The following is a 23,730-nucleotide window of genomic DNA, read 5'->3' as shown; positions in this document are numbered from 1 at the left end:
TTGGGAGGCGGCCTGAAAGACCTTTCACAGGAGTATTAGAGCACAGCCTGGCGCTCTGATAAGCTTCCTGTTACGTCCTCTCGGGACGGGGCTGGCCAGGTTTACGCTCGCCACCTGAGGGAAGAGGCATTCTCCTCTGGCCACAGGGAAGAGCGCCATAAAGGCTAAACGCTGGATCACAAGTCTATTGGTGTGGGCTATTAGTAACCTTAGAGCCCCTGACCTGTGACTGGAGTAGTGTGCTGATTCCCACACACACACACACACACACACACACACACACACACACACCAACAGACGGAGTGGGAGGGAGCGTGCACAACAACTGAGGTTTATGACAACAGAATCTTGTCAAGCATTTATGTGAGTGAGAAATTATTGGTGTGCGCACACACACACACACACACACACACACACAATGCAGGTTGACACATGCAGTTTGAGTTTGAGAGGCTCACAAATGGTTGAATCTGTCATTCATTCTCACGGATTCAACAATGTCGGAACGGTAGACCGGACGTGGATCAATGAGATTCCACAATCTGCTACTGTACAACAGGGATTAGCAATTTTGGGATTAAAAGAAAATGTGTTCACTTTGATTTATTGTCAGCAGTGCAATAATTCTGTTTATGCTAAAAAACAAAGAACATCGTTCAGGTGATTTCCTTTAAGATAACTCATGATTTGTTATTTTGTTCACAAATTTCAATGAAAGGAGCTCTGCTGCTCTCATAAGCTACTGTTTTGCAGCAACAGCTGGGCCACATGTATTTATCTTCGGGCTCAGGTTGACAGACACGATTTCAGTAAAATCAATTTATTGGAGAAATAAAATTGGGATTTCAGTTAATCCCAAATTACTGCTTAATGCTTTTTCAGCAAATTATTGTACAAATCACCTCAAACTTTGCTAATGTGCTTGAAAAACCACATGAAACAACCAGATCTCCAAACAAATCTGGCCTGAAAACAATACTTGAAAGAATCAAAATACAATAATCCGAGTCAAGTGTCTGTTGTACAGCTGACAGGTGGAGTCCAGCCAGGAGGAAAGAGCACAAAAAGAAGAGACACACATTGTTTTTTCCAGTGAGAGGAGGACAACGAGGACCACCCACCACCAGGCCGAATCAATCCAACAATAAATCAATATATATAATCTATGTCCATGTTAACACATATAACACTTAATGTGAAATTGTGACTGAAGGAGTTTCTGCAACATTAGTGGCAGACGACAACAAGCCCTTTGCAAATGTGTTACTGATAAACAACCCGTTGAACAATGTTCAGTTTTAGAATCCAAACCAGAACGATGGGCTCGCCTTGACCTTCATCTGAGATGAAGCGCCGCTGACAATGAAATGAAAAGAAAAACAACCACTTTGCTTTTGGAGAAATCCAAGTCACATTCCTGAGCACATGAGGGACGGATCCATCAAGTACCATCACAGCGAGGTCGAAGTTAAAGTGGATCCCAAACAGGAGAACGTGAGCAGTTTTGGTTGTTTTGCCTGGCTGGTGTTGAGGGAAAGAGGGAAGAGACGGAGAAGTGACAAATCGGGGAAGGTTTGAAAAATGAAAATTAGTGTAAAGAGGGAACACTTTAGTCTGTTTGAATGTGGCAAAACTACATCAGCACTGCTCGTTTAGGGACTAAAGCACAGAATTGCTAGTATTAACCAGCATGATATTTCCCTGTGGTTTTGCTTTGGAAGTAAAATTTCTAGTCAATTAGTAAAGCTAAAAGAGAAAGTCGAGTGATGATGGTAACGGGGCCACGTAGCACCGACTCCCACCGACATTTATCAGTTCAGACTGACTTTTCCTTCCTCGTCTTGTTGTGTTGACATGCTGATCACAATCAGCCACTCAGCTTCCTCTTGCAAGAGGGGAAAACCCAGGTTAACGGGCTTGGAAGTCTTAGAACTCCAACTCCTGCTAAGAGCAGCTGTCAAACATAGCGTGTGAAAACACAGAAACACACACGCACACTAGAGAAAGCCTCTGCTGGACTTCTCGTGCTTGTGGATGAAGCTTCATTTGAGGGCTGACTTGTTACTCCATTGCCTTTGACAGGGGTCCTTCTTCCAGCCACAGACTGTCGGGATAGGTTGCTCCATATGGGGGACACTGTTGCGTCTGCCTGATATGGAATATTGTATTCACCCTCTATACTATGTACAGGTATACATTTACCTGGATTATTGTAAATATACATCCTCTTTGAATATTCCAAATTCTTTTCTATTCGATTTTATCTTATTTTTCTCGGCGTGCTCTTGCTGTTGTTGCACTGTAAATTTCCCCGTGTGGGACAATAAAGGACCTGAATCTCAGTTTGAATTTGAATATGGAAGCACTCGCTACGATGGACATCATCTCAACAGCAAGCAGAACCATTTTCCTTGGTGCCCATTTGGAGGAGCGGCCTCTGATGCTCTGGGAGGTGAAGCTGTGACCATAAATGTATCTTCTGCTTGACCTGCTGGAGAACGGCTGCTCCTGAAGATACAAACCCGTGTTACTGTAGATGTCCTATATGGGCTGCTCAAAGAACTACTTGAACAAAACCACAGTTTGAGAATAAACACCTTCTGGGCACATGGTTCTGTGAGGGCTGGAGCCCACGAGGAAACCAGCCGAGCCATGGGATGTTGTTGCTCCTGACTTTCACACCATTTAAAGTTACCGTCCATTCACAGTTGGACAAAAACACACCATCTATCACGCACCAGATATGTGGAAACAATGAACACTTCACAATGTCTTCTCCATTCTTATGGTTTACTGATAACAAGGATGAAATCATAACACAGGAAAACTGGTTCAAAGTGGAGACGCCGCAAACCGTCGGTCCATTGAAAGGAGCAATGTTGTGTATGTTTTTAGATTTTACCAGATCAAAAGATGAATATACACACCAAAGATTTTACAGCATTCAGAACTGAATTGAAGAATCTTAAGGATTGAATTTTATCCAGGTTTGCCTCTTAAACCCTTAATAAAATGCAGAAGCGCCATTATTAACCCTTGAGTTGTGCCCCTGTATTCACTTCTTTAATCCCTGAGGGTTGAACGGCATGTTTGACATCTGCACAAACCAATTTTATGGCTCAGCAAAGATGGAACTTTATGGAAAAGTACATATCAAACGCTTCATTTTACCCATGGCCTTTAAAATAAGACAACTTGAAAATAGAAAAAAATTCTTGCTTGCTTGTTTGAAATTTCAACCTCCTGAGACCACGAGTCTTCATATATGAAAAGGCTCAGGGTTCGGGAGGCTAAGGGAGACGGGATACACATGAAATGTCTAACCAAAGCTTCATAGTTGGGGATTATGTCAGATAAAGTCAAGCGAGAGGAGCATGACAAGGTTTTGGGACTGAATTCCCTGGTTTTCAGACCCCCAACCCAGATCATCAGAACAACTGAAATGGAATTGTACACTTAAAGTGCTCAAAGAATCCAAAGAGTCCTGAAGAGTCAATCGATCAATTCAATCAATCACATTCTTAACGTTCACAATGATCAGGAATAAGATTTTGTACCCTTGGGCTGCTTAAGCCTTGGCCACCTCTCAGGGTTAACCCATCTGTAACCCATCCTAACCCATCTGTAACCCATCATAACCCATGTGTAACCCACCCTAACCCATGTGTAACCCACCCTAACCTACCCTAACCCATCTGTAACTCACCCTAACCCATCTGTAACCCATCCTAACCCATTTGTAACCCATCATAACCCATGTGTAACCCACCCTAACCTACCCTAACCCATCTGTAACCCATCCTAACCCATTTGTAACCCATCCTAACCCATCTGTAACCCATCCTAACCCATCTGTAACCCATCCTAACCCATCTGTAACCTACCCTAACCATCCTAACCCATCTGTAACCCATCCTAACCCATGTGTAACCTACCCTAACCCATCCTAACCCATCTGTAACCCATCCTAACCCATCCTAACCCATGTGTAACTATGCAGCACTGCGTGACTTTAAACTGTCTAGACTTGTTCTGCAGCCTGAACACTTTCTAGTCTGTTTGACGTGTCATAAAAAAGGAGCAAAAGATTGATGGTTAAACTCGTTAATATTAAACCTTCAGTCAGGGCCTGTTGATGCCTTTAAGCTTTTACTGTTGCTCAGCCACATTCCTTCATAAATTCATTTTGTGGTGAGATTTTTAATCTTTTTCACGTGGTTTCCAGACGTGCACAAAAAAAGCAAAAACATCAAAACGTCTCCAAAATTATGTTTCATGATTTATTCTTACGGTCAAGTTTATCTATATTTATAGTAAAATAATAATAATGTATTTGACTCACTGAAGTCAGTGGAAGGACACATCTGTTTCTTTTTCATTATACCATCATTTAGAAAAATAGGTAGATAGTTTATAGATGTTATATTAAAGTCATCGGACTGAAAATAGGAGACCATAAAATCCTGCTGCTAAATCCACCATTTTTCAGTCTGTTTCTTCACCACCGTCCGTCCAGATGATCACAACCTTGAACGCAGCATGTTATCTAGGTAAAAATGGTGCATTCAGGAGCGACAGCTCCCGAAGCTCCAGGACCCAAACAGAACGTAATCACTCGTAATCATTCATTATTTCAGTCTTTCGGCTGCTGGGTGCGAACTTCCAGCATTCCCAGTGTTACAACATGGGAACCTTAAAGGGCTTGAGGGCTTTTTTCTTGGCTCTTGGTGCAAACCGATGCATTGTGAAGCCCTGGTGTAGATGTCAGACATGAACACCTCCAGAGACTTTCATGGAGGGAGACATGATTCTTTTTTTTTTTTTTAATTTCATTGGATACATAGCACAGCATGCAGAATAGAAGCTCTGTTTTTCCCAGAATCTGCTTCGGCTAAAGTATTGGATGGATCCCATGGAGCGCATGGATCGATGGGGCAGCAGCCACCTAAAAGTTGCCCAAAAATGACAACCTGAGTGATAACAGTTGCATACATGTATTTTATTTATCTCTTATGTTTTCTTTACATTTATACAAAAATACAGAATACAGTAGAGTTTTCACCCGGTCGGGTAACTGTTACATTCGCTTTTTGGCACCCAGACTGATTTCCTGCCCAGAGCCATTTGCTTCATCCACCCGAGTGGACGGGAATGGATCGCTGGAGCCCAAAGTACTGTTCACCATGAGTCTTTGCTGAGCGTCAGACCACACAACAACCCCCAGAGGAACAGTGTTTAAGAGCCGTCATTCTCCCAGCTAATGCATGAAGCTGCCTTTGGCCTTCACACATCAGAGGCTCTCACAGTGGCAGGAAAATGGGAAACCATCTTTTTTCAAATTTTTTCTGTTTTTTGGGGGGTTTTTTTGTTCACAGCTTAGACCTGATGCAGCTCATAATATTCATAGACTATGTTAAAAAAAACAAAAGTTGATATGGTATAGCTTGCTCTGTGTTTGCTTTGGCTAGACTAGTCTGTATCAGAATACTGGGCACTGCATGTAAGTCTTCACGTACACACGAGTAAAACCTAAAGATGAGCAGAGAGAGACTCAGGTCTAAACCGCTGCTGATAATATGTTCCAATATGATTCAAAAATGCATTTTTGGTATTACACATATACTACTCATTTCTGATATTTGTTGCAGTTGACTACAGCATATGAACCCCAATTACTTTGTCATTTGTACAGCACTAAAACGCCATAAATAAAATGGCGCAGGTTGGATTATTTGTACAATAGTTCTTTAAAAATGCGTTTTTGAATGGAATGAAAAATACACCTTGACGTTGAACACAAAGAATACTGGGGGGAAAAAATCCAGCTATTGATGCTGAAGGGAACTGTTGTCGTGAACTAGATCAACACCAATGTGGTTTATTTTAAAAAAACAACAACAAAAAAACACAGGTTCAGATGTGCACAATATACTCTTATGTCCTACAAGTAAAATTCCCAACATATAGACCCACGCACATTTAAAGAAGTGTTATGAGTGATTGATGAGTGATGTCTTCTCCCAAGCCGGGATGGAAAGAGTGACGGATCAGTCACGAGCACTCTGGCTGATTCTGCCAGGAGAACTTAGCTTTTCCTTTCAGCTTAGCTTTTCCAGCCACTTTTCCTTAACAAATCAGAAGCGTGCACAGGTCGAGCCACGTGGAAAGGCTGTTAGCGATGCTGGGCTGTGCTCGTGGACAGGCTTTTCCACTTTCAACGTGCAGGTTCTCCCTGCAGGACAGCTCAGTTCTGCGGGGTCAGTTCGTTTTGTTGGAACGATCATTGACAACATGGTCCATGAAGACCTGGTCAGGTGCCTGCATGGGGCCCCAGGTTGGGCTTGCGTCTATGCTCAGGGGAACCGTAGAGGGTCCGGTAAGACGGCTGGCCTCGCCTGAATAACAAGTATGGGTCATGCAAGTTAAGAAGCACCGTGTGCACGTCCCCCAGTCAATTTAAATGAGCTTTGTGAAAAAAGATTACATGCATGCATTTTATATTGCATAAAAAACATACATATGATAATAATCACTGATGTTGGGTGAATATTATTGATCCCTCTCCATGGATGCTAAACTGTTTATCCTGTAGCCCAGAAGAGATAAACTGGATTTACTGGAATATGAACTGTCCGCTACAATCTGTCTCTCTGCAGTGTAATAGACATTTACTTTAACCTACATTTCAATGTCCAGTGCTAATATATATCTACATCATCAACTTCTGGGCTGAGAATAGCTCTTTTTGTTAAATAGACATGTAAATAACTGCTGAGCGTGCACAGAACTGAACTGTTCTGGTTGGGGGGGGATGCAGCGTCCTCAGCTGGGTCAGTTGTGCTAATCAAACAAGGCACAGAACCAAAGAAAACCATAGAAAGAATAAAAACATCAGAAACTGGAGATGCTCTGCCGTTTCCTGATTAGCAGCTAATACCTTCAGGCCAGCCTGATCTGGAAAAAGCCTCCTCTTCACACTCATTGTTGTCTGTTCTGAATGAAAATCTTAGTACCAATAATCGATTACTGATTTGCTCTTCCGAGTCAGTCGCGCCTCTGACAATGGTTAAAACCGCCACGCTCTTGAAGGGAAGTGGGCAGACGAGAGCGAATGAAGTTAAGCCTGGAATGAGCCCGGGGCCTTCTACATCTACATGAATCAGGATTCAGCAAACTGGCATCAACTGTGAGACCAGCGCTCCTCTGGCTCGCCCTCCACGTGACTGGAAGTGGCTACTTTTACGCAAAAAGCCTGACACCGCGTGAACAAGATGACTGATGGTGCAGCTTTAAGGCGACAGTCAATGTTTCGGTTTGCAGGACATTCCCAGGATGCAAGCGTCGGGGAAGCTAAGGTGCATATCTCCAAACTCTCTAGGCAGAGGAATCAGCCCTCGGCGAGGTGTTCGACTCCTGCTCATCCTGCTCCAGCTAGTTTGGTCGGACAGTCTGAGGGACTTTATGCAAGTGCAGCACTGATAACCGAGGAAGGCAAAGAAAGAGCAGATTACACCATGTGAGCACAAAACTGTTAAGTGGGTCCAGTTTGTTGAATCACTTCCTGAAGAGCCTGGTGGCTTCAGTTAGCATGCAATAGTCATTCCAATGTCTTCTCCTCTCCTCGTGTGCAGACGTCTTTCTTTCAGAGCAATGGCCGTCAAACTTCTGTCGCTGTAACAGTGATTGTCTTGCAAGCGTAAAGACAAGTAAAAACAACCTATAATAATAATAATAATAAAGGCATTGTAATGCTTTTAATATGGGAGGGTTTAAGTCTTACATATCACCTATATTCCAAATTGTAAAAGTCCACAGGTCATCCCTGATAGCGGATTTAAAAGGTTGAAATATAAGTTAGCCACAGCAGCATATTTGCATATATGATATACTTGTTAAACCATTCACACAACCTGGAATCAACCACATCGTACACACCAGAGACGACACCTTCTAAGGAGATGAGACTTTTTAGGCTTTTTTTCCTTTTTCCTTGTTTTAGCCTTTAGGAAGTGTTGTGTTTGCATGTGAACGGTCAGCGGCCGCGCTCTCAGGAAGGATCCAATCATCATTTCAGGTGTTTCCACAGCGGCTCGGCGCTGCCACCAATAAATAAATACATCGCACGCCCCAGTAGAATGCAAGCCTAAGCCATAGAATGTGAGGACACGTTGGAAATATGATGTTATTACTTGATATTCTTCGGAAAATTCCCAGAGTACAGTCTGTTGAGAATGCAGGTAACGTGAGGGTGACTGGAGGTAGTAATTCATGCCTCAGTTCATAAGAAGAGATCACCAGTGTCAGTCGAGCTCTGCTCAGCCATTTCAAGACAAACCGGCGGGTCCAGAAACTCGGGCCGACTGTCGCCGCGTGCTAAAAGCAAAGGAAGTTGTCCTAAAAGAGTTCCCGGTGCAGCAGGTTCTCGAGGACGATGCACCGGAGCCACGGAATCCCACCACGGAATCCCGTCAGAATGTTTGGTTAAAGGAAGTTGGGGTGCTAAAATCTCAGGTTTTTTTTTTCTTTAACGCGATCTTGAGAAAGACAGGACGATCCATAAAATCCTTTATCTCTCTCATCTCATCTTGGAATTCAGCTTCATGATTGTTCTTTCATCGCTCAGAGGAGAAACAGGCTCGGCTCTGCGGGAGGAAGACCATTTCAACACTCCGAGCTGAGAAACGAGGCATTTTGCAGCTGATGCAAGATGAAAAGTCTCACCATTTCCGCTGGAGAACACTGAAGAGCAGACACATTACACTGTTTCAATGGTGCTCAGGTTGTTTCTGTAAGACCACAGACAGAAATATCAGCTAACAGCTCGGCCCAGCTTTATCTGTTAATCTTTGCCAATCCTGTAAGTCCAAATAAATAAATAATGCAGAGCGACAACAAAGGAAATGCACTCCTTTGGCCCTGACGTTCATTCTAATCTGCAGCGTAACCGTCAGCGCAGCATGAACAGTGAAACAGAGGGAAGCTTCTCACTTCTCTGATATGTCTGCATCCAGTGGGGGCGCAGTCCCTTCTGCTCCTGTAAAGCATCCACGTTCTCCGGAATCCTGCTCCATATCTTCCCGGTTTCTTCGTGATCTGACCTGTTTTTAAGCAGAAAAATATCAAATAGCCACAGCGGCATCTTTAGAAAGATCAAAGGCTTTTACTGGATGCCATAAATTCCCAGGAACAAAGCCATATAGCTACAATAAACCTGGCTAGGAACCTCCAGTCATATCTTGTGAAGTTCTACAGAAGACGGTGCCAAGGGTCAAAATTAATCTCACCTTCCACACAAGCAGGAAAACCAGGGCTAAGAGTGGAATGAAGAGTAAAGAAAGAAGGCTTCGCTCCACCACCTCACTCAGGGGGCTTGGATTGTGGTCTGTGGGTGAAAGGAAAGCAAAGCTTTAGGAGCTGCACCGACAAATCTAAATCAACCCGCTCTCATCTTGGCTACGCAAAAGCAAACACTCATGCGGGTTAGTTTGCCATAGAGGCTTTGTGCATGCACCAAACATGGATGGTAAACATCTGCCGTTGCCTCTCTGGCTTCCTTCACTGGAGAACAATGAGCACTTTAACAGTGTGTGTGTGTGTGTGTGTGGGGGGGGGGGTTAATCTGGCATTGTTAGAGGAAGACAAAAACTGCTCCGCTCACACAAACACCCAGATGGGCCTGTTAGCTGTGATGTTCTGCAGTGAAGAAGCTCAGCCAGGGGTCCAAGTTAGCGCAGCTAATGTTACTCTTCATATTTTAATGCTAATTTGAATTCTGAAATATAAAAAAAAAAATCCAACTGCTTTACGGACCTGCCGTTTGAGTGAAATGTCACTCTGCAGTATTTTTAACCACATAACATCAATTCTAACCTTTGAAATGTGCACAAACTCAGTGACAGTGGGGTCAACGTTCTCCACCAAAAAACGGTTTCAAAACTAGGCTAAATACTTTTAGTCTCAGACCCGCAAATATCTCACTTCACAATCTTCAGCCATTATTTTCTTCCTGAAACTCATTTTAATCATGTGGGCAGTTGAGTTCCAGACTCCCGACGTGGGTATTTTTGTCCTAATTTCCCCATTCGGTGGTTAGTTCATCTAATTTGTACTTTATTTGAAAACGAAATTGCTTTGAGGTGTCTGGTTATGCGTCATCTGGCTCCACGTGTTTCCAGGCACATGACTGAACCAGTGCACGGTGGGGAAGCGTGTCTAAACCAGGAATTTGGGCGATTGTTCTGTTGGCGGCGTTGCCAGCTCAGAAATGGGAGCTGAAACAAAGCTAGAGAGCAGCAGACAGTCATCACTTCACACAGCAGCTTGACTGCACTCACGGCCCAGTCACAGCTAACACTTAGTCACAAATCTGAAGAACTTACATGTTGTACAGCCTGTTGTACACTCTGGGCCATTACTGCTAATCACTGTGGACGATTCTGGGTGCGAAGAAAAGATGCGTCAGTGAGTGTGGAGTTACTGCAGCATAAAGGCACTATTACTGCGGCACCATGAAAAGCTCTTATTGTATTAAAAAGTCGGCTCGATGACACCTCTTCTGTCCCTCCCCTCAAACACACACACATACACGCGCGTGCACAAACACACGGGCTGTAAAAGAGCTGCTCGGTGCTTGTGAAGACTGGAAGATTGTGCTGTAATCAACACGTTGACAATCGGGTTTCGGCCCCTTTGTTCCTTTTCACATGTATCGCCTGGGGACGACGTCCCTCAGAGACGGAGCTCAGCTGTGTCTCGACAGGCCACCGCACCGCTGGGAGACTCTTGTCAGAGTTTATCTCAGAAAAGTTCCTGTTGCTGGCTTAAAAGCGTCTTGCAGTGGACACAGGAGACCTGTCCTAAATGTGGCCTGTTCACAAGCCCGGCCTTGTGACTGGGAGCCAGCAGCGTTCCGCCCGCTTCAGCCGCTGTTCAGACCCGAATAAAAACCATAACCTCAATAAAAGCAACATTCGGAGAGCTGCTGCCGGTGCACTGGGGCTGCTGGGAGAGTTTTATTTGAGGGAATTCACCCACCAGCTGGTGAAGGATTGGACGGTTGTGAGATCCGAAAACTATTAAAAACATCAGCTCATTTCTGGACCCACTTTCAGATCATCTGCCAGTCTTTCCTTTTAATTATACAAATTGGATAAACATGAGTGATCAGCGCGCAGCTTACTGGGACAGCTAATTCAGAACACATCTGGTTCACACCCGGGAAATCCGGGCTCAGACGGAGCTTTACGGCCCACAGGATGCAAAGGATTTGTTTCTGAGAGGCTTTAACGGAGTTTTTATGCTCCGTCATTCAAATGAGTGGGCCATTACGATCCTCATTCACTGTCGCGTATCCGCGGCGACGCCTGCAAGCCACGCCCCCCGGGCCAGATGAGGACCGAGGGCATTCGTTAACACTTAAGGTGTCTCCTCCAGACGCAGCCAGGCAGCAGAGGGATTCCACACGCCCCTGCAACAACCACCTGACCAGCCCTCCCGCCACCCCCCCAATACAGCCCACGCCATTGGTGCAGGTCCTGATCCAACGTACCCATGAAGCCCAACCCAGCAGCCTTTCATATTTACCTGTTAAATATTCTTCTGTTGTTACTGGTCGTGGCGAGGTGGGACAGGGGGGAGGTTCGCAGTCGTCGGAATTGTCTCCATTTTGTGCCGCTATGAGGAATTCTTTGACCAAGTCAAAGTACTTTGCTGTCTGCCACCTCTCTTTCCTGTAGTGGCAGTCAAATTCATACATGATGGGTTCCTGCAGAGACAGGAGGCAAAGGTTCAAACATCTTCTTTCCTCCCCGGGCTCTTCGTTCCATCAGCAGCTGAAAAGACTTAAGAGTCCTTCCAGCCAAATTCCATCAGACGACTGCAGGAGGAGCCTTTCTCAGCTTTGCTCGTAAAAAGTTTGGATTACATTTGAGGAGTAGCTTATAAAGCCATTATTACCATGATTTGAATTTTATTTATTATTTCAAGATTGGTGCCACTTTTATTTGTGGAAACTGTGAAAAACATTTGAAATAAGTAACTCAATATTTACTATCAAGACAAAAAGCTGCCCTCAGGGCGTCCTTCATGAAGGTATCTTAACGATGAGGGCGTGGAGGGTTTGGCCACTGGATGAGGAGGAATTTCACCATTTTATTGCTCTCAATTCATGAGAGAGCTCGGGGAGGGGGGGTCACCAAGCAACTACTGTGGGAGGGCTGAGAGCCTCAGCAGCTCCAGCCGAGTAAAAAGGGAGGACAAATGTTGCTGGGTTCTTGGTCCCTCTTACATTTATGGGCAGAGAACATAGGAGTTTAATAACTGTGAAGCTACTTGGCTTCACTTCACCAAAAATGGGCCTTTGTGACTCTTAGATGCCGCCTGAGCATGAGAACATGGGAGTTTCTGAAGACCAGGCTGACTGAGCCTGCAAGGGACGTGACTTCCAAACAGACAAAAATCTGACAGCATTCCAGCCGTGACCTCCGCAAACACGCCAACCATGACTTGTAGGAGGGGATTAGCTGCTTAATCACAGCCCATTTTACAGAAAAAGTCAGTTAAAGTTTAATCATTCGTAAAAACAACAATGTTTGTTTGTTTTTTACATGAACTTACCACAGGCTCCAAATTGAAGCGCAGCTCTTGGAACATTTTGATGAATATGCTTAAATCTTTTCTGTTGGATGATATGTTCCCAAACGTATGCGATAAATTGTGTAAACTGTTCTCCAAGCAGAACACGTTCAATTTTACCCAACACATCCCACCCTGGAAGGAAAAAGAGAGAGAAGGCATCAGGAGAGTCAAGCAGCGTTCCTGCTGCTACCTCAGATTTGGCAGCAGCTTCAGCACAACCGTTAGTACAATAGTGGTGAGGTCAGCCAAGCGTTGCATGAAGGTTTAGCTAAGGAAACAGCAGCTCACACCAAAAGCACAACTTCCTGAGAGCTCTGACTCATGAGTTTGCTTACCGTTGCTTTTGGAATGTAATCCAGAGGAATTTTGTAATCTTTCGGAATATTGTTTTTCTGAGAGAGAGAAAACACCATAAATTAAAATTCACAGTATTGGCACAGCAGAGATACAAATGATGTTATAATTAGATTCCTAATTAGAATGATAGATTCAGTGACCAGTCTAATATAATTATATCGTATTCTCCTTCTTATTGCGTTGAGTGTGTCTGGAATCATTAAGCTGACCTTTTCTAAAACCTTTTCAATAACACACTTGTGTTAACTTTACTTCAATGTTCAACAATTTGTTGTTTTTTTTTAGACCTATCAGCCAATCACCACTGACTTGACCTATGACCCCTTGCAGGGGTTTGACTGGAATATCACTCTAAGCCTCCTAAAATTCCTGAGGAATTCCAACAGCCTCAACATAAGAATAAATGAAAGCAAGTGTGGGGACGAGCGTGTCGCCCGTCCTTACCAAAACAGAGAGTCTGGAGATGTCATCTGTCACTGGGTTGACGTCAAATTTAGTTGAATGTACCCCAAGCGTGATGAACAGCAGTAAGTGGACACAAATGCGTATCCGAATCTGCAAGTAAAAGAGGGAAAATCAGTGAACATCCCTGCGGCGCTCCCTCAGGCAAGAGTGTTACAACAAACTGAGGGCTGCAGGTCGGACGGCTGGAGCTTGAAAACCAGCCCATAATTGAAGTTGACCGACGATCCACTGGCAGCATATGACACACATACATCAGCATATACATATATATGGACATTTCATGGACAAAGGGCGGCTTGTTGTCCTGCTGAGACCTGGACCTTTCGTGTGCGTGCTGATCTGAGGACGCTGGGTGTCAGGAGGGGAAGATAGTCACTTGACTTTCACTTGACCAGAGCACTTTCATTCACTGCGTTCCACCCGTTTAATTTTTGCCATTTGGAAAAGTTGTTTTCCTGCTTCCTCATGTCAAAACAAACAAAACAAACACTCCCTTTTAAGACTGTCAGGAGTTTGATTTTCCCCCTTTCCTGTAATTAAGCTGATTTGCACTGTAAATTTGCTGGGCTAAAACAATGTTTTCCTATTTTGTGGGTTAGATACTGAAGCGAAGGGCGCAGAGGGGAGAAGCAGCTCCGTCCTCAGATACTCTAGACGGCTGCCACTTTTTTGGCTGACAGGTTCGGTTACTAATTATTCTCACATTGGAACTGTTGTCCTGTATCCATCCTCAGATCCCCTCTTTGACAGGGGCGATAATCCCTGGAAATCCTCTTATATCAATAGTCTCCCATTGAACACAAAATGGCCTTAAAGAGCGCGAGGGGCTGCTGTAATTCTAAATTCTAAATAGCTGTAAAACACAATGAAAGCAGAGGCAAAAACCACCATTTCCCAACAGCAACGTCACCGGTTGGTACGTGCAGAAGTGCACACGGCGCCAACGCAAACACTGAGGCGATGATCCTTTTCCTGCCTCTGCCGGTTAATCAGTTAATCTATCAATTCTCCGCCCAATGATAACGTGCATTTTAGGATTGAAGAATTTGCCAGAGTCACTGTTTTACTAGTTATATCTGCCACATTTGACAAAGTGGTAGAGCTGGTAAACCTGAACTCAGACCAGTATCTCTGTTGACACCAGTGCGCTCGATGCCAAAAATGCTTCCGCTGGAAACGAAGCCTTGAAGGGAATCCGCTTTTTGGAGCGACTCCCTGTCTTGCCTCAATCACATGTGCTCGATGGCTTCATCACATGTTTTTTCAGCTTCATGTCGTTTCACGCTCGAGGATGGCGTGAAACGAAGGAAAAGCCCACGAAGACCTGCCAACAATGCAAAATGCAAACAATTGATAGTTTAGGGTCCATCATGAGATGTTGGACATTTGGATGATGTGGAAGTTTCCTGAGCCTTTTAATTGACTTGGCTGAGTGTGGTGGTGCCCAACCCAAACCCATTCAGCGAGTCCCCGCGGTGAATAAAGACTCAGTGTTGCACAAACAGCAAGAGGGATAAAGACATCACAGTTGGTTGATGGCTGCCTAATCTTCAAGAATGAACAAACAAGTCAAGGGCCAGTCACTCCTGCAGCCTGCTGTGCACTATTCTTCCCCTTTTTTGAGGATGCGAGCATTCATTCACCTGACCTAGACCTTCCAGAGCTTCTGCTGCCCCGTCTGACACCCCTGCAGCTGAGTTGTGAAGTGTTTGTCAAACAGAGTCGCAGCAGGAAGCGATTGGAACAGCGATACCTCAGTAGCACGGAGCGCAGAATCAAATTTAGCATGTAAAGGTCAGACAGGATGTAACTTGATTCTGTCTGGCTTATCACCACAGCTAATCCCAATCAGATGTCACAGAGCCAGGAGCCCAGCAAAGACAACAGGAAAATATCTAAAGATATGCTTTGACTTCATGCACTCTGCAGCACGGGGCCACAAGAGTCTCACCCTGCCGTGCTGACAGATTGTCCAGAAATCCTTAAAAAAGGCATTTCCTCATGTTGGTAATGAACTGGCAAACAGAGCAACGACCTTTCATGCAGCGAAACGAAGGAAATGTGTAGTTTCTGGAGATCTGACCGTATCTGGCAGGGTTTTAAAGGGGAGATGAGGGCTTCAAACATCTGAAAATTCCTGTCAAGTCGCAACAAAGCATTAAGGCTGAAGGGTTACATTGTTGACTTAGCTTGACACTTTCACTGTATCCTGTTTGAGTGAATGGGAATGTCACTCAACACGCTGGCTGACTCTACCCTGCTCGGGTTTACTTTAAGGATGAGTCAGTAGGTGGTGCCTGCTGAGGCCTTCAAGTTAGATCAACACAGCAAACACAGCAGTCCAAACCTTTAAAATCATCACGTCTTCAAGACATTTATTTTTTCCCGTTAAAATGACGAGTGCTGCTAAAAACAACAGGCAAGGAATACGGCGAGCCGCTCCCAAAGCAAACCGATGAAAACCGTGAAAAGAAAACAGCCCGTAAAATGTACGGATGCAACATAAAGGCTGTGAAGACACATCGACAGACCTGGAGGCTGCCAGATTCAGATTCAATAGCCGACCAATTCAAAAGCTTGTTGTCACTTATAGAAATCGAGAAGGTTTGACATGAGAGGGTATTTCCAGGTCGTTATGGGAAGACCTTACAGCCCGTGAAACGAGCCACGGCAAAGTCAGGAGTGCTGAGCTTTAGCATTCCTGACCAGAGACCTGCAGCCCCGGCTGAAAGGAGGCCGACTCGACTGGAGGATGCTGTGATTCCACGACTGCAGATGTTTGGCTGGAAGCTCATAATTGGATTTTTCTGTTACACGTCATTAAGCAACTATAAAAATGGAATTTTTGGAAAACTTAAACTTGGGAAATTTCCTTAAGGACTTTCACGCTGGCGTTTCCTGCCTGTGGGAAGGGTTTTTCAGGGTTTACTAATCTGCCGGTTCCCAGCGTCCTGCAGACGCCCACGTCATTGGAGGAGCATCATGAACCGATAGTGTGCAACTACACATCTGGGGGAGGAAACAGGGAAAACGCAGAGAGCAGCCACACAAGCCCGTCCTTTTGGGAAGGCGCCCACCTCTCCCAGAGGAGAACCCGCTCCACGTCTGTGTTCAAAGGCTGATTATTGAGGCGCCTCCGTTTCTGCTCATCTGACCGAGGACGCAGGAAATCGAGACTAAACAGATGACAAATCTGTTGGGCTCATCTGGGCGGCTCCGCGGAGGGTCCAGTGTGAGTCAGCACGGCAACGCACTGGCGTTCCCACAGGGATCGCATCACGTGACTGAAAACTGCTGATTGTGTGATATTTGTGAGTCTCCTGTGGTAAAAAAGAACAGAGGAACGCTTTCAGTCCGATTGATTGTTAACATCTGTACGTTTTGCTTGTGAAGGAGCTCCCACTGACTCAACGGTGTTGGTCAGAATAGAAATGAGATGAGGGTGATGAAGATAAGGAGCTCCAGTTCACACTGAGCTGAGGTGGAATGTCCACGTGGATGCAAGAATCTATACATAATCCATCTGAAGTCATCTCATCCATCATAATTCCCAATCCATTTTACTTGTGTCAGGCGATGATAAATGTTTCCTTATCTTGGCTTTAGTGTTTTCATCATTATAGATTCAGGATTCCGTCCAGATCTCATCTGCACATGTAAAATCTGGATGAACTCTGATGGAAAAACAAACAGATTTTGTTTCTGTGGACTCCCAAAATGTTTCTGGAATCTCCAACATGCAGACGGGGGCCACACACATTAGTGAGAAAGGTCAGCTGTGAGCTCCTTATCATTTCAAAGTTATGGAAATGCTGGGGACAAAAATCTCCCGAAAATGCTTCCCACTCGTATCCACCCCGAGAGCTCTCAGTGTCCAAAACCAACCACGCGCTCCATTTTCTTCTGAAAACAGCATAATCCGAGGAAGTGCTCCTGCCCGCCATTATCAGGTGCATTATGGCTCTTGAGGTCTGCCAGCCTGCTTTTCCTCCCCTATTGATCCTGAGGATGATTACCGCTCGCCTCATTTTCCGGCACCACTTTGAAGCCGAGCCGTCATTACGTGAACAGGCTCTCCAGACTGCCAGCCTCGTGGCCCTTTTAACCATGTAATCTCATAAGAGCCGAACACATGACACTCGTCCACTGTGCCAGCGTGTTTTTGCCCAGGACGGGTACGTTCTAAAACTAATCTTCCATCCAGATCACTTTGAAGTGATACCAGGAGATATTACAGGCTGTTTCGCTATGGCCGTGAATAATATCAGGCCTTTGTTGTGCCGATGCTCCAGCGCCGACCAATGTTCCATTCATGAGGCCTGCGCCTGCGCCTGTTCATACACTCACTGTGTTTTCAGCCTCTCCACCACCAGGCTGCCGTCGCACTTCTGTACTTTTGTCCAATTAGGACGGAAACAGTGGAATGTTCTCCACCTCTGAAGTGCTTCTGAAGAGAGGAAAAGAGATGGAAAGCCAACGGAGCGTCCCACGTGCTGCCGGGAGGACAGAGAGCCCAAATCAGACGAGCAGGGAGGCGCTGACGCCCTGAAGCGTCGAGCCAGAACACATCGGATCCAAGTGGATCAAATATAATAACATAAAATTGTAGGATTCACTTATCTGCCGCAGCAGAAACTCCCGACCGGAGCGGAAAAACGCGAAGCAAACCAAAGAGACTAACTGCAGCTGTAGATGAAGTTAGTGTGGGGAACATCTTCCGATGTGGGATCAGAAGCTCTCAGACCTGCTACAGAAGCTCACGTCTGACGACCGGACTTAAAAATGGCGGCGCTTGTTTCCTTTCAAACAAACATAAGTTCTCTCCCCACTTTATTCACAGACGCAACTCAGACATTGTTTAAACTCTTGGAATCAGTTAGAAAATGTAACCAACAGGGCAGATTTGGTGGAGATCCGCTGTGGATTTCCGTGGTGCTTTAATTTCTGGGAAAACAACCAGGAATATGTATCTGGGCTTTAGCTAGCTTGTCTGGATTTGCGACTATAAAAGCAAACACGTCCTCTGATTTTTTTTTTTTTGGTTCTGTTGACATAAAAGTTTTGTTCTGAGGTATTGACTCTGTCAAACTGCGATCTTCGGCTCAGCAGGCGCCTCGTCCACAGCTGACACGAGTACACGGAAACTCAGCACCTTGCAAATATTACCAAGATAACAACTCTTTCTATTTAAAATTGAACTAAGAGGTCAGTGACCTTTCGTGCCTTCACAGCCAGTCTGGACAATACAGAAGCTTATTTGCACTGCAAAAAACAATTTAACTTGCACGTGATCCTGTAGAGAAAAACAGGAAGAGTGGATCGCCGTGCCAACAGGCCAAAATTCAATGGCGTGCCTTTGACTCGTCCTTGGTGTCACAAGATAATATTAAATACGACAATTCTTAGAATTCTGCCTTATAACTCTTAGGTCTTCAGATGTCTGAAATTCAATATTCAGAGAGGCTTTTCAGCACCGGTCGGCTCACTGAGGTCCACAGTTCCAGAAACCACCGTAGGGAAGCGTTAGAGCAAAGATGCTGATGGAGAAGAACAGCAGAAATAGTCAGGGGAACATCTGAGAGATGTCAGAACCAATCATTGTCTTTAACCTGCTACCAGAAGGTTTGGAGGGATCAGAAGCGACTTTGAATGTCAAGAACATTACAGCTTCAGTTTCCTGATTTTGTTACTGAACAAACTGTAAAAGGAATGATGAATAAAGGCATTTTCACGACTCTTCGGTGTATTTTTGTACTTTGTCAAAATAGGACCAAAGAGAAATCTTTTGCTACGATCCAGCTAATCATTTCTTAGAAAATGCAGCGTGGCTTCAGAGATGGAACCGCAGAAACAACAACCACATTGAGGATGAATCTTCAAGAATTAATCTTGTGACACATGCGGGGGCCAACTGTGACAATCACTGTTCATCGGTTCCCAACGCTTCTCCAAACATCAAACCTTTGCTGCTGTGACCACTTGTGTGCTGGTGTGGGCCCGCCACTCTTAATAAAGACAAGTTCTCAAACAGAAAAGGGCAAATTTCCTCAGTGCCACGAGCGTTAGCGGAGCCTAAAAGCCTACCTGAAAATATGAGACAAATGCAGCTGTGCCTAAAGCAGCACCAGTCAGACGTGCTCTCTGAGCTATGTGCTCAGGAATACAGCCAGAGGTCCTGCAGGGATGTCAGGAATACCAATAACTGACTTGTTAAAACATGGTTAAAACTAAGTTTCCTGCAACAGAATCAACAGATCAGGGGATCTGACGCATCGATCTTCTTCACAATCATCTTCCTCTGTATGAGCAAATAAAACAGGTGGCGGGGCAGATTGATCAGAGTTTGGAATAACTCTAATTCTAATAAAATAAAAAAAGTCTAATGTTGCACAAGTGGCGCATAAATAAGTTTGACTCCTGCCAAACTGATTCAACTGAAGAGCGTTACCAGAGTTACCAGTGGAGCCCCACGAGACACAGACCACTTTATCCAAACTTTTCTCTATCTGTTCGCCACCAAGTGATCGCGTCCCCATCCCACCGTGTCCACAAGCTCCACAATGTGACATTCAGATATGAGACGTGAAGAATCAGTTTTGAGCAGAAAACTATTCAGGCAAAACGTCCGTGGTGGAGCTGGGAATGAAAGACGTCTGTGGTGTCGAGAGGAACGGGACACAACTGAGCTTGTTGGTGTTGCACAAGGGCCTGACAGCACGACGTGAACTGGTGTAGCAGGAAGTTCAGAAAAACTGCGCTAATGTTTAACCCCTGGAGGGGGAGTGGCTGCTGCCAATTCCTCCAAGAGACCAAAGAGTTTTACAGCTGTAATTGTCTCTGGCTAATAAATCACTTTGCTTGGGAGGTTAATGATCTTCCTAAAAGCGGTTTCTCTACCCAGTTTGCACCTTCTCCCTCGGCCCGGGTCAGCCGCGCCAAACAAATCACCTCTGGGTTATTCTGACTAATGACAGTCATCGGTCACGCATGCAAAAATCCACAAAGCTTCATGTGAGACGTCTCGAACAAGGACTTCCTGTTTGTTTACATGCTAGCTGTTGTTTTTTTTTCCAATGAAAAGCTGATTCTGCAGATTTACACCAACAAAAAGGAATTTCTCTGTGTCCTCCTATAATAGGAGTCCACTGCCAACCCTTCACTCAGCGCTGCCTTGAGTTGATCCGTGTCCTAAATTAGTATTGAGAGCAAAAGTTGCATTTTAATCAAGATTTTATCACAGCGCGCCTTTCTGTCACATCTCTACGAGAGCTGCTGCAGAAGCAGTTCGTTTCCAAATGAACACCAACGACTGATACGAGATTCTGTCGTCTTTGTCTGAAACACACGCGCACGTGCACGTGCACTGGCTGCTTTGGAAGCAAGGAAGAAAAAGTGACATGAGGAGGCGGCAGTTAACGAGGTCAGCAACAAGGTTAGTGTGAAAATGTTTGAACAGAGGAATGGAGAGAAAGGAGGGAATGCTGAGGGCAGCAGGCGCCACTAAACGTGCTGATGGATTTCTTGGAACCCAGGTAGATGTTTGCAGCCAGCCTCAGTCATGACTCATGAAGTCTATTTGTGAGGCAGGGTTGACAAGCAAGCGCTCAACCCTGACGGGAGCTGCTGCTCCGCTCGCTGTCAGGGAGAGAAAGCCGAAGGACTTCTGCTGACTCCCAATTGAGCTTGTGAGTAGGTGTCATAAATCACCTTCCTTTATTAGGAGCCATGTGAACCGTGGGCCGTGGGAAGGTAGCAAAGATCAATCAGCACTAAGCGCTGATTTAGACACGAGTCAATGCCGAAGACAGTGATTCCGTGCTCACAAAAACAACCTGTGCTTTGTTCCAGGCTCTTCAGGTCTCATTTAATGGGAGGTTGTAACACTGTGCACGACTCCAGCACTGTTTTCACGCTTCTCCCTCGAGCACCTAAACGTGTCTTTAAAGCAAACCCCGAACATACCGCAGATACCCTCAGGGTTACTCGTGTGCAGCATTCCTGACGTTTAATGCGATCTCGCACAGGTGGCGTGAAGCAGTCGGGGCTGTTGCCTCCTGCCAGACCTTCTCATGAACAAAAACAACCTAAACTGAACTCCGCAGATGTCGAGCGAATAATCAGAGCTCGGTCTGCTATTTGCTGGGCTCCGTTGTCCCCTAATGCTGGTTTTGGCACACGTTTCATCTCTGAGTGGATGAGACCGCTCTCATCCCAGGACATCGTCCTCCGGGACCGCCGTGATTGGCAGCGAGTCCTTCGACTTCTCTCCCAACTGTACTCCAGAGCCAGGAGCCCGAAAACTCTAGCACTCCCTGCTGGTGTCATGTGTCGCAGCGAGGGCCGAGACGCGCTCCTCCACTTTCCCTGGTGTGTGTGGTCTAATCTGGTCTAAGATCCCTCCTTTTAGCTGTGATTAAAGCAGATCCAGGCTATTCCATTCACTCATTGCAATGCTAAAATTAGCATCACTATTCAGGTAGGCATGTGAGCTCCGCAGAGACAGAAGAGCTCTTTCTTTCCTGAAAGCTCAGAAAACAAATCACATGCGTTTGAAACCTGACGTGTGTAAACGCCGTTACGGCTTCAATTCAATTCCAAACACGTCTGCAGCGGAGATGCAGCCTTCCTCGGGTCTCCACCCTTCCTGAAGGAAACTTTAAGGATACGTGCGCGCACACACACACACACACACACAGAGCTGCTATTTCTAATCATTTCTATGCACCCTTCTAATAACATGAGACTAAAGGCTAAAGAGGCACTTATCAGGCACCGATGTGGTCCGGCCAGGCGGCCCCACAACAGCGGATGATGAAGTGTTTGTGAATGTGAATTTCTGAATGACTGTTTTGCAAAGACCCAACCAGAACAGCCAGCCAGCATCCAGCAGGATGAGGGATGGATGCTCGCGCCACCGCCTGTCTCCTGGACCTTCTGGGGCCAGTCACATTGAAGGCCACAGACTCACGGAGCCTGAACTGGATCCAGATCATCTCCCCGTCCGCCGCAGAGACTTTTACGAGACTCGTACGGTTGTCAGAAAAATCTGACATGCGCTTTATCAAATCTACAAAAGTGTAAATCCTTAATCGGCCGCACGCGTGCAAAATAAACCGAATTGTGGGGGGTCCGTTTGACTTTTTCGGCAGCGCGCACCAACCTGCAGAAACCCGCTGCTCGTCCAGGTAAAATGCACAAATTCGTGGAAATGGAACAGCCGATGTGTTTATGCAAGGTGCCAAACGTTTTCTGAGAAATCAGACAGACGCGCTGGCTGGAAGAGCTGCTGAACCCCTGCTTTCCAGATAGAAAAGAAAAATACGGGAGCAAATACGGGACCAGCTCTGCACAAGTAAACCACTTGGGGCTAGAAACCATTACGATAATTTTTTTTTTTTAAAAACCAAAAAAAAAAAACAGTAACAGTGCGCGATGTCAATAAAGCGCGAGAGAGTCCCGCTCGTCGATGCAAACGATCTCCAAAAGCAAACATACAAAACAAATAAAGATCTACGTTTAAAAGGCGCTGGGACTTTATTTAGTGACTGGTTGCACTGGAAATGCTGCTGTTCTGTAGAGAAAAGCAGCAAGAGCGCGGCTCTTTGTCCTGCGTAACACCGCAACGCAAAACGGGGGTTTGTTGGAGGAAAGCGAAGAAAGAAAAGACTTACTTTTGACTTCTTCATATGGAATGACAGGAGTAAATCCAGTGTGTCCGAAAGCCTATTTTATTTTACTTCTACGGGGAGGAAAGGGGTTGTCATCATCCTGTGTGCACATATCCAATATCTAAATCAGCAATATCCAGTCAAGGGAGAAAAGGGCTCCAAAGACAAGAAGTGAAACTTTTTATCTTAGTTAACTGTCGGCTAACTGCCTGTGGCATCTAACCCATCTATCTAGGCTACAACACAGACACGGACACTGACGGCTCACGTCGGCGAAGCGGGACAGCGCGCAGAGGGCGGGAGCCATGCCTTTATAATGATGCGTAAGGAGCAGCGAGAGAGCCGCCCTCTGACGGTGTGGAGAGGTTCGCTGCCAGTGTCAGCAGAGATGGAGCGTTCTTATTCTCATCATGCTTCTTATTATCATTATTATTGGTGTTGTTGTTGCGACCCTGCGTTGAAGATCAAACTCGTTTAACGCGTAAAAGAGCCACAGAATCGTCTAACGCAGCATTTCTACCTTCATAAAGAAGCAAACGCACCTCGAGGTGACCGGATAATCCACGTTCCGTCCCAGAAACACGTCAGAAAGTGTCACTTTTGC

General features: G+C 45.4%; 1 protein-coding gene across 1 annotated transcript; it reads right to left on the bottom strand.

The window, feature by feature from the left end:
- Window positions 1-8,523: 8,523 nt before the first annotated feature.
- kitlga (kit ligand a) lies at window positions 8,524-23,371 on the bottom strand (the record flags this gene model as incomplete). Its single annotated transcript, NM_001160186.1, is given in 10 exon segments — window positions 8,524-8,642; window positions 8,722-8,786; window positions 8,989-9,098; window positions 9,285-9,382; window positions 10,380-10,436; window positions 11,584-11,764; window positions 12,616-12,768; window positions 12,972-13,028; window positions 13,438-13,548; window positions 23,130-23,371. Coding segments are annotated over 9 exon segments (813 nt in total). The 3' UTR covers window positions 8,524-8,642; window positions 8,722-8,755.
- Between the last annotated feature and the right edge of the window lie 359 nt (window positions 23,372-23,730).

This window comes from Takifugu rubripes, chromosome 9 (assembly GCF_901000725.2).
Source record: "Takifugu rubripes chromosome 9, fTakRub1.2, whole genome shotgun sequence".
Lineage (NCBI taxonomy): Eukaryota > Metazoa > Chordata > Actinopteri > Tetraodontiformes > Tetraodontidae > Takifugu > Takifugu rubripes.
The sequence above is the reverse complement of the archived record's forward strand: the minus strand, read 5'-3'. Positions and strand labels throughout refer to the sequence as shown.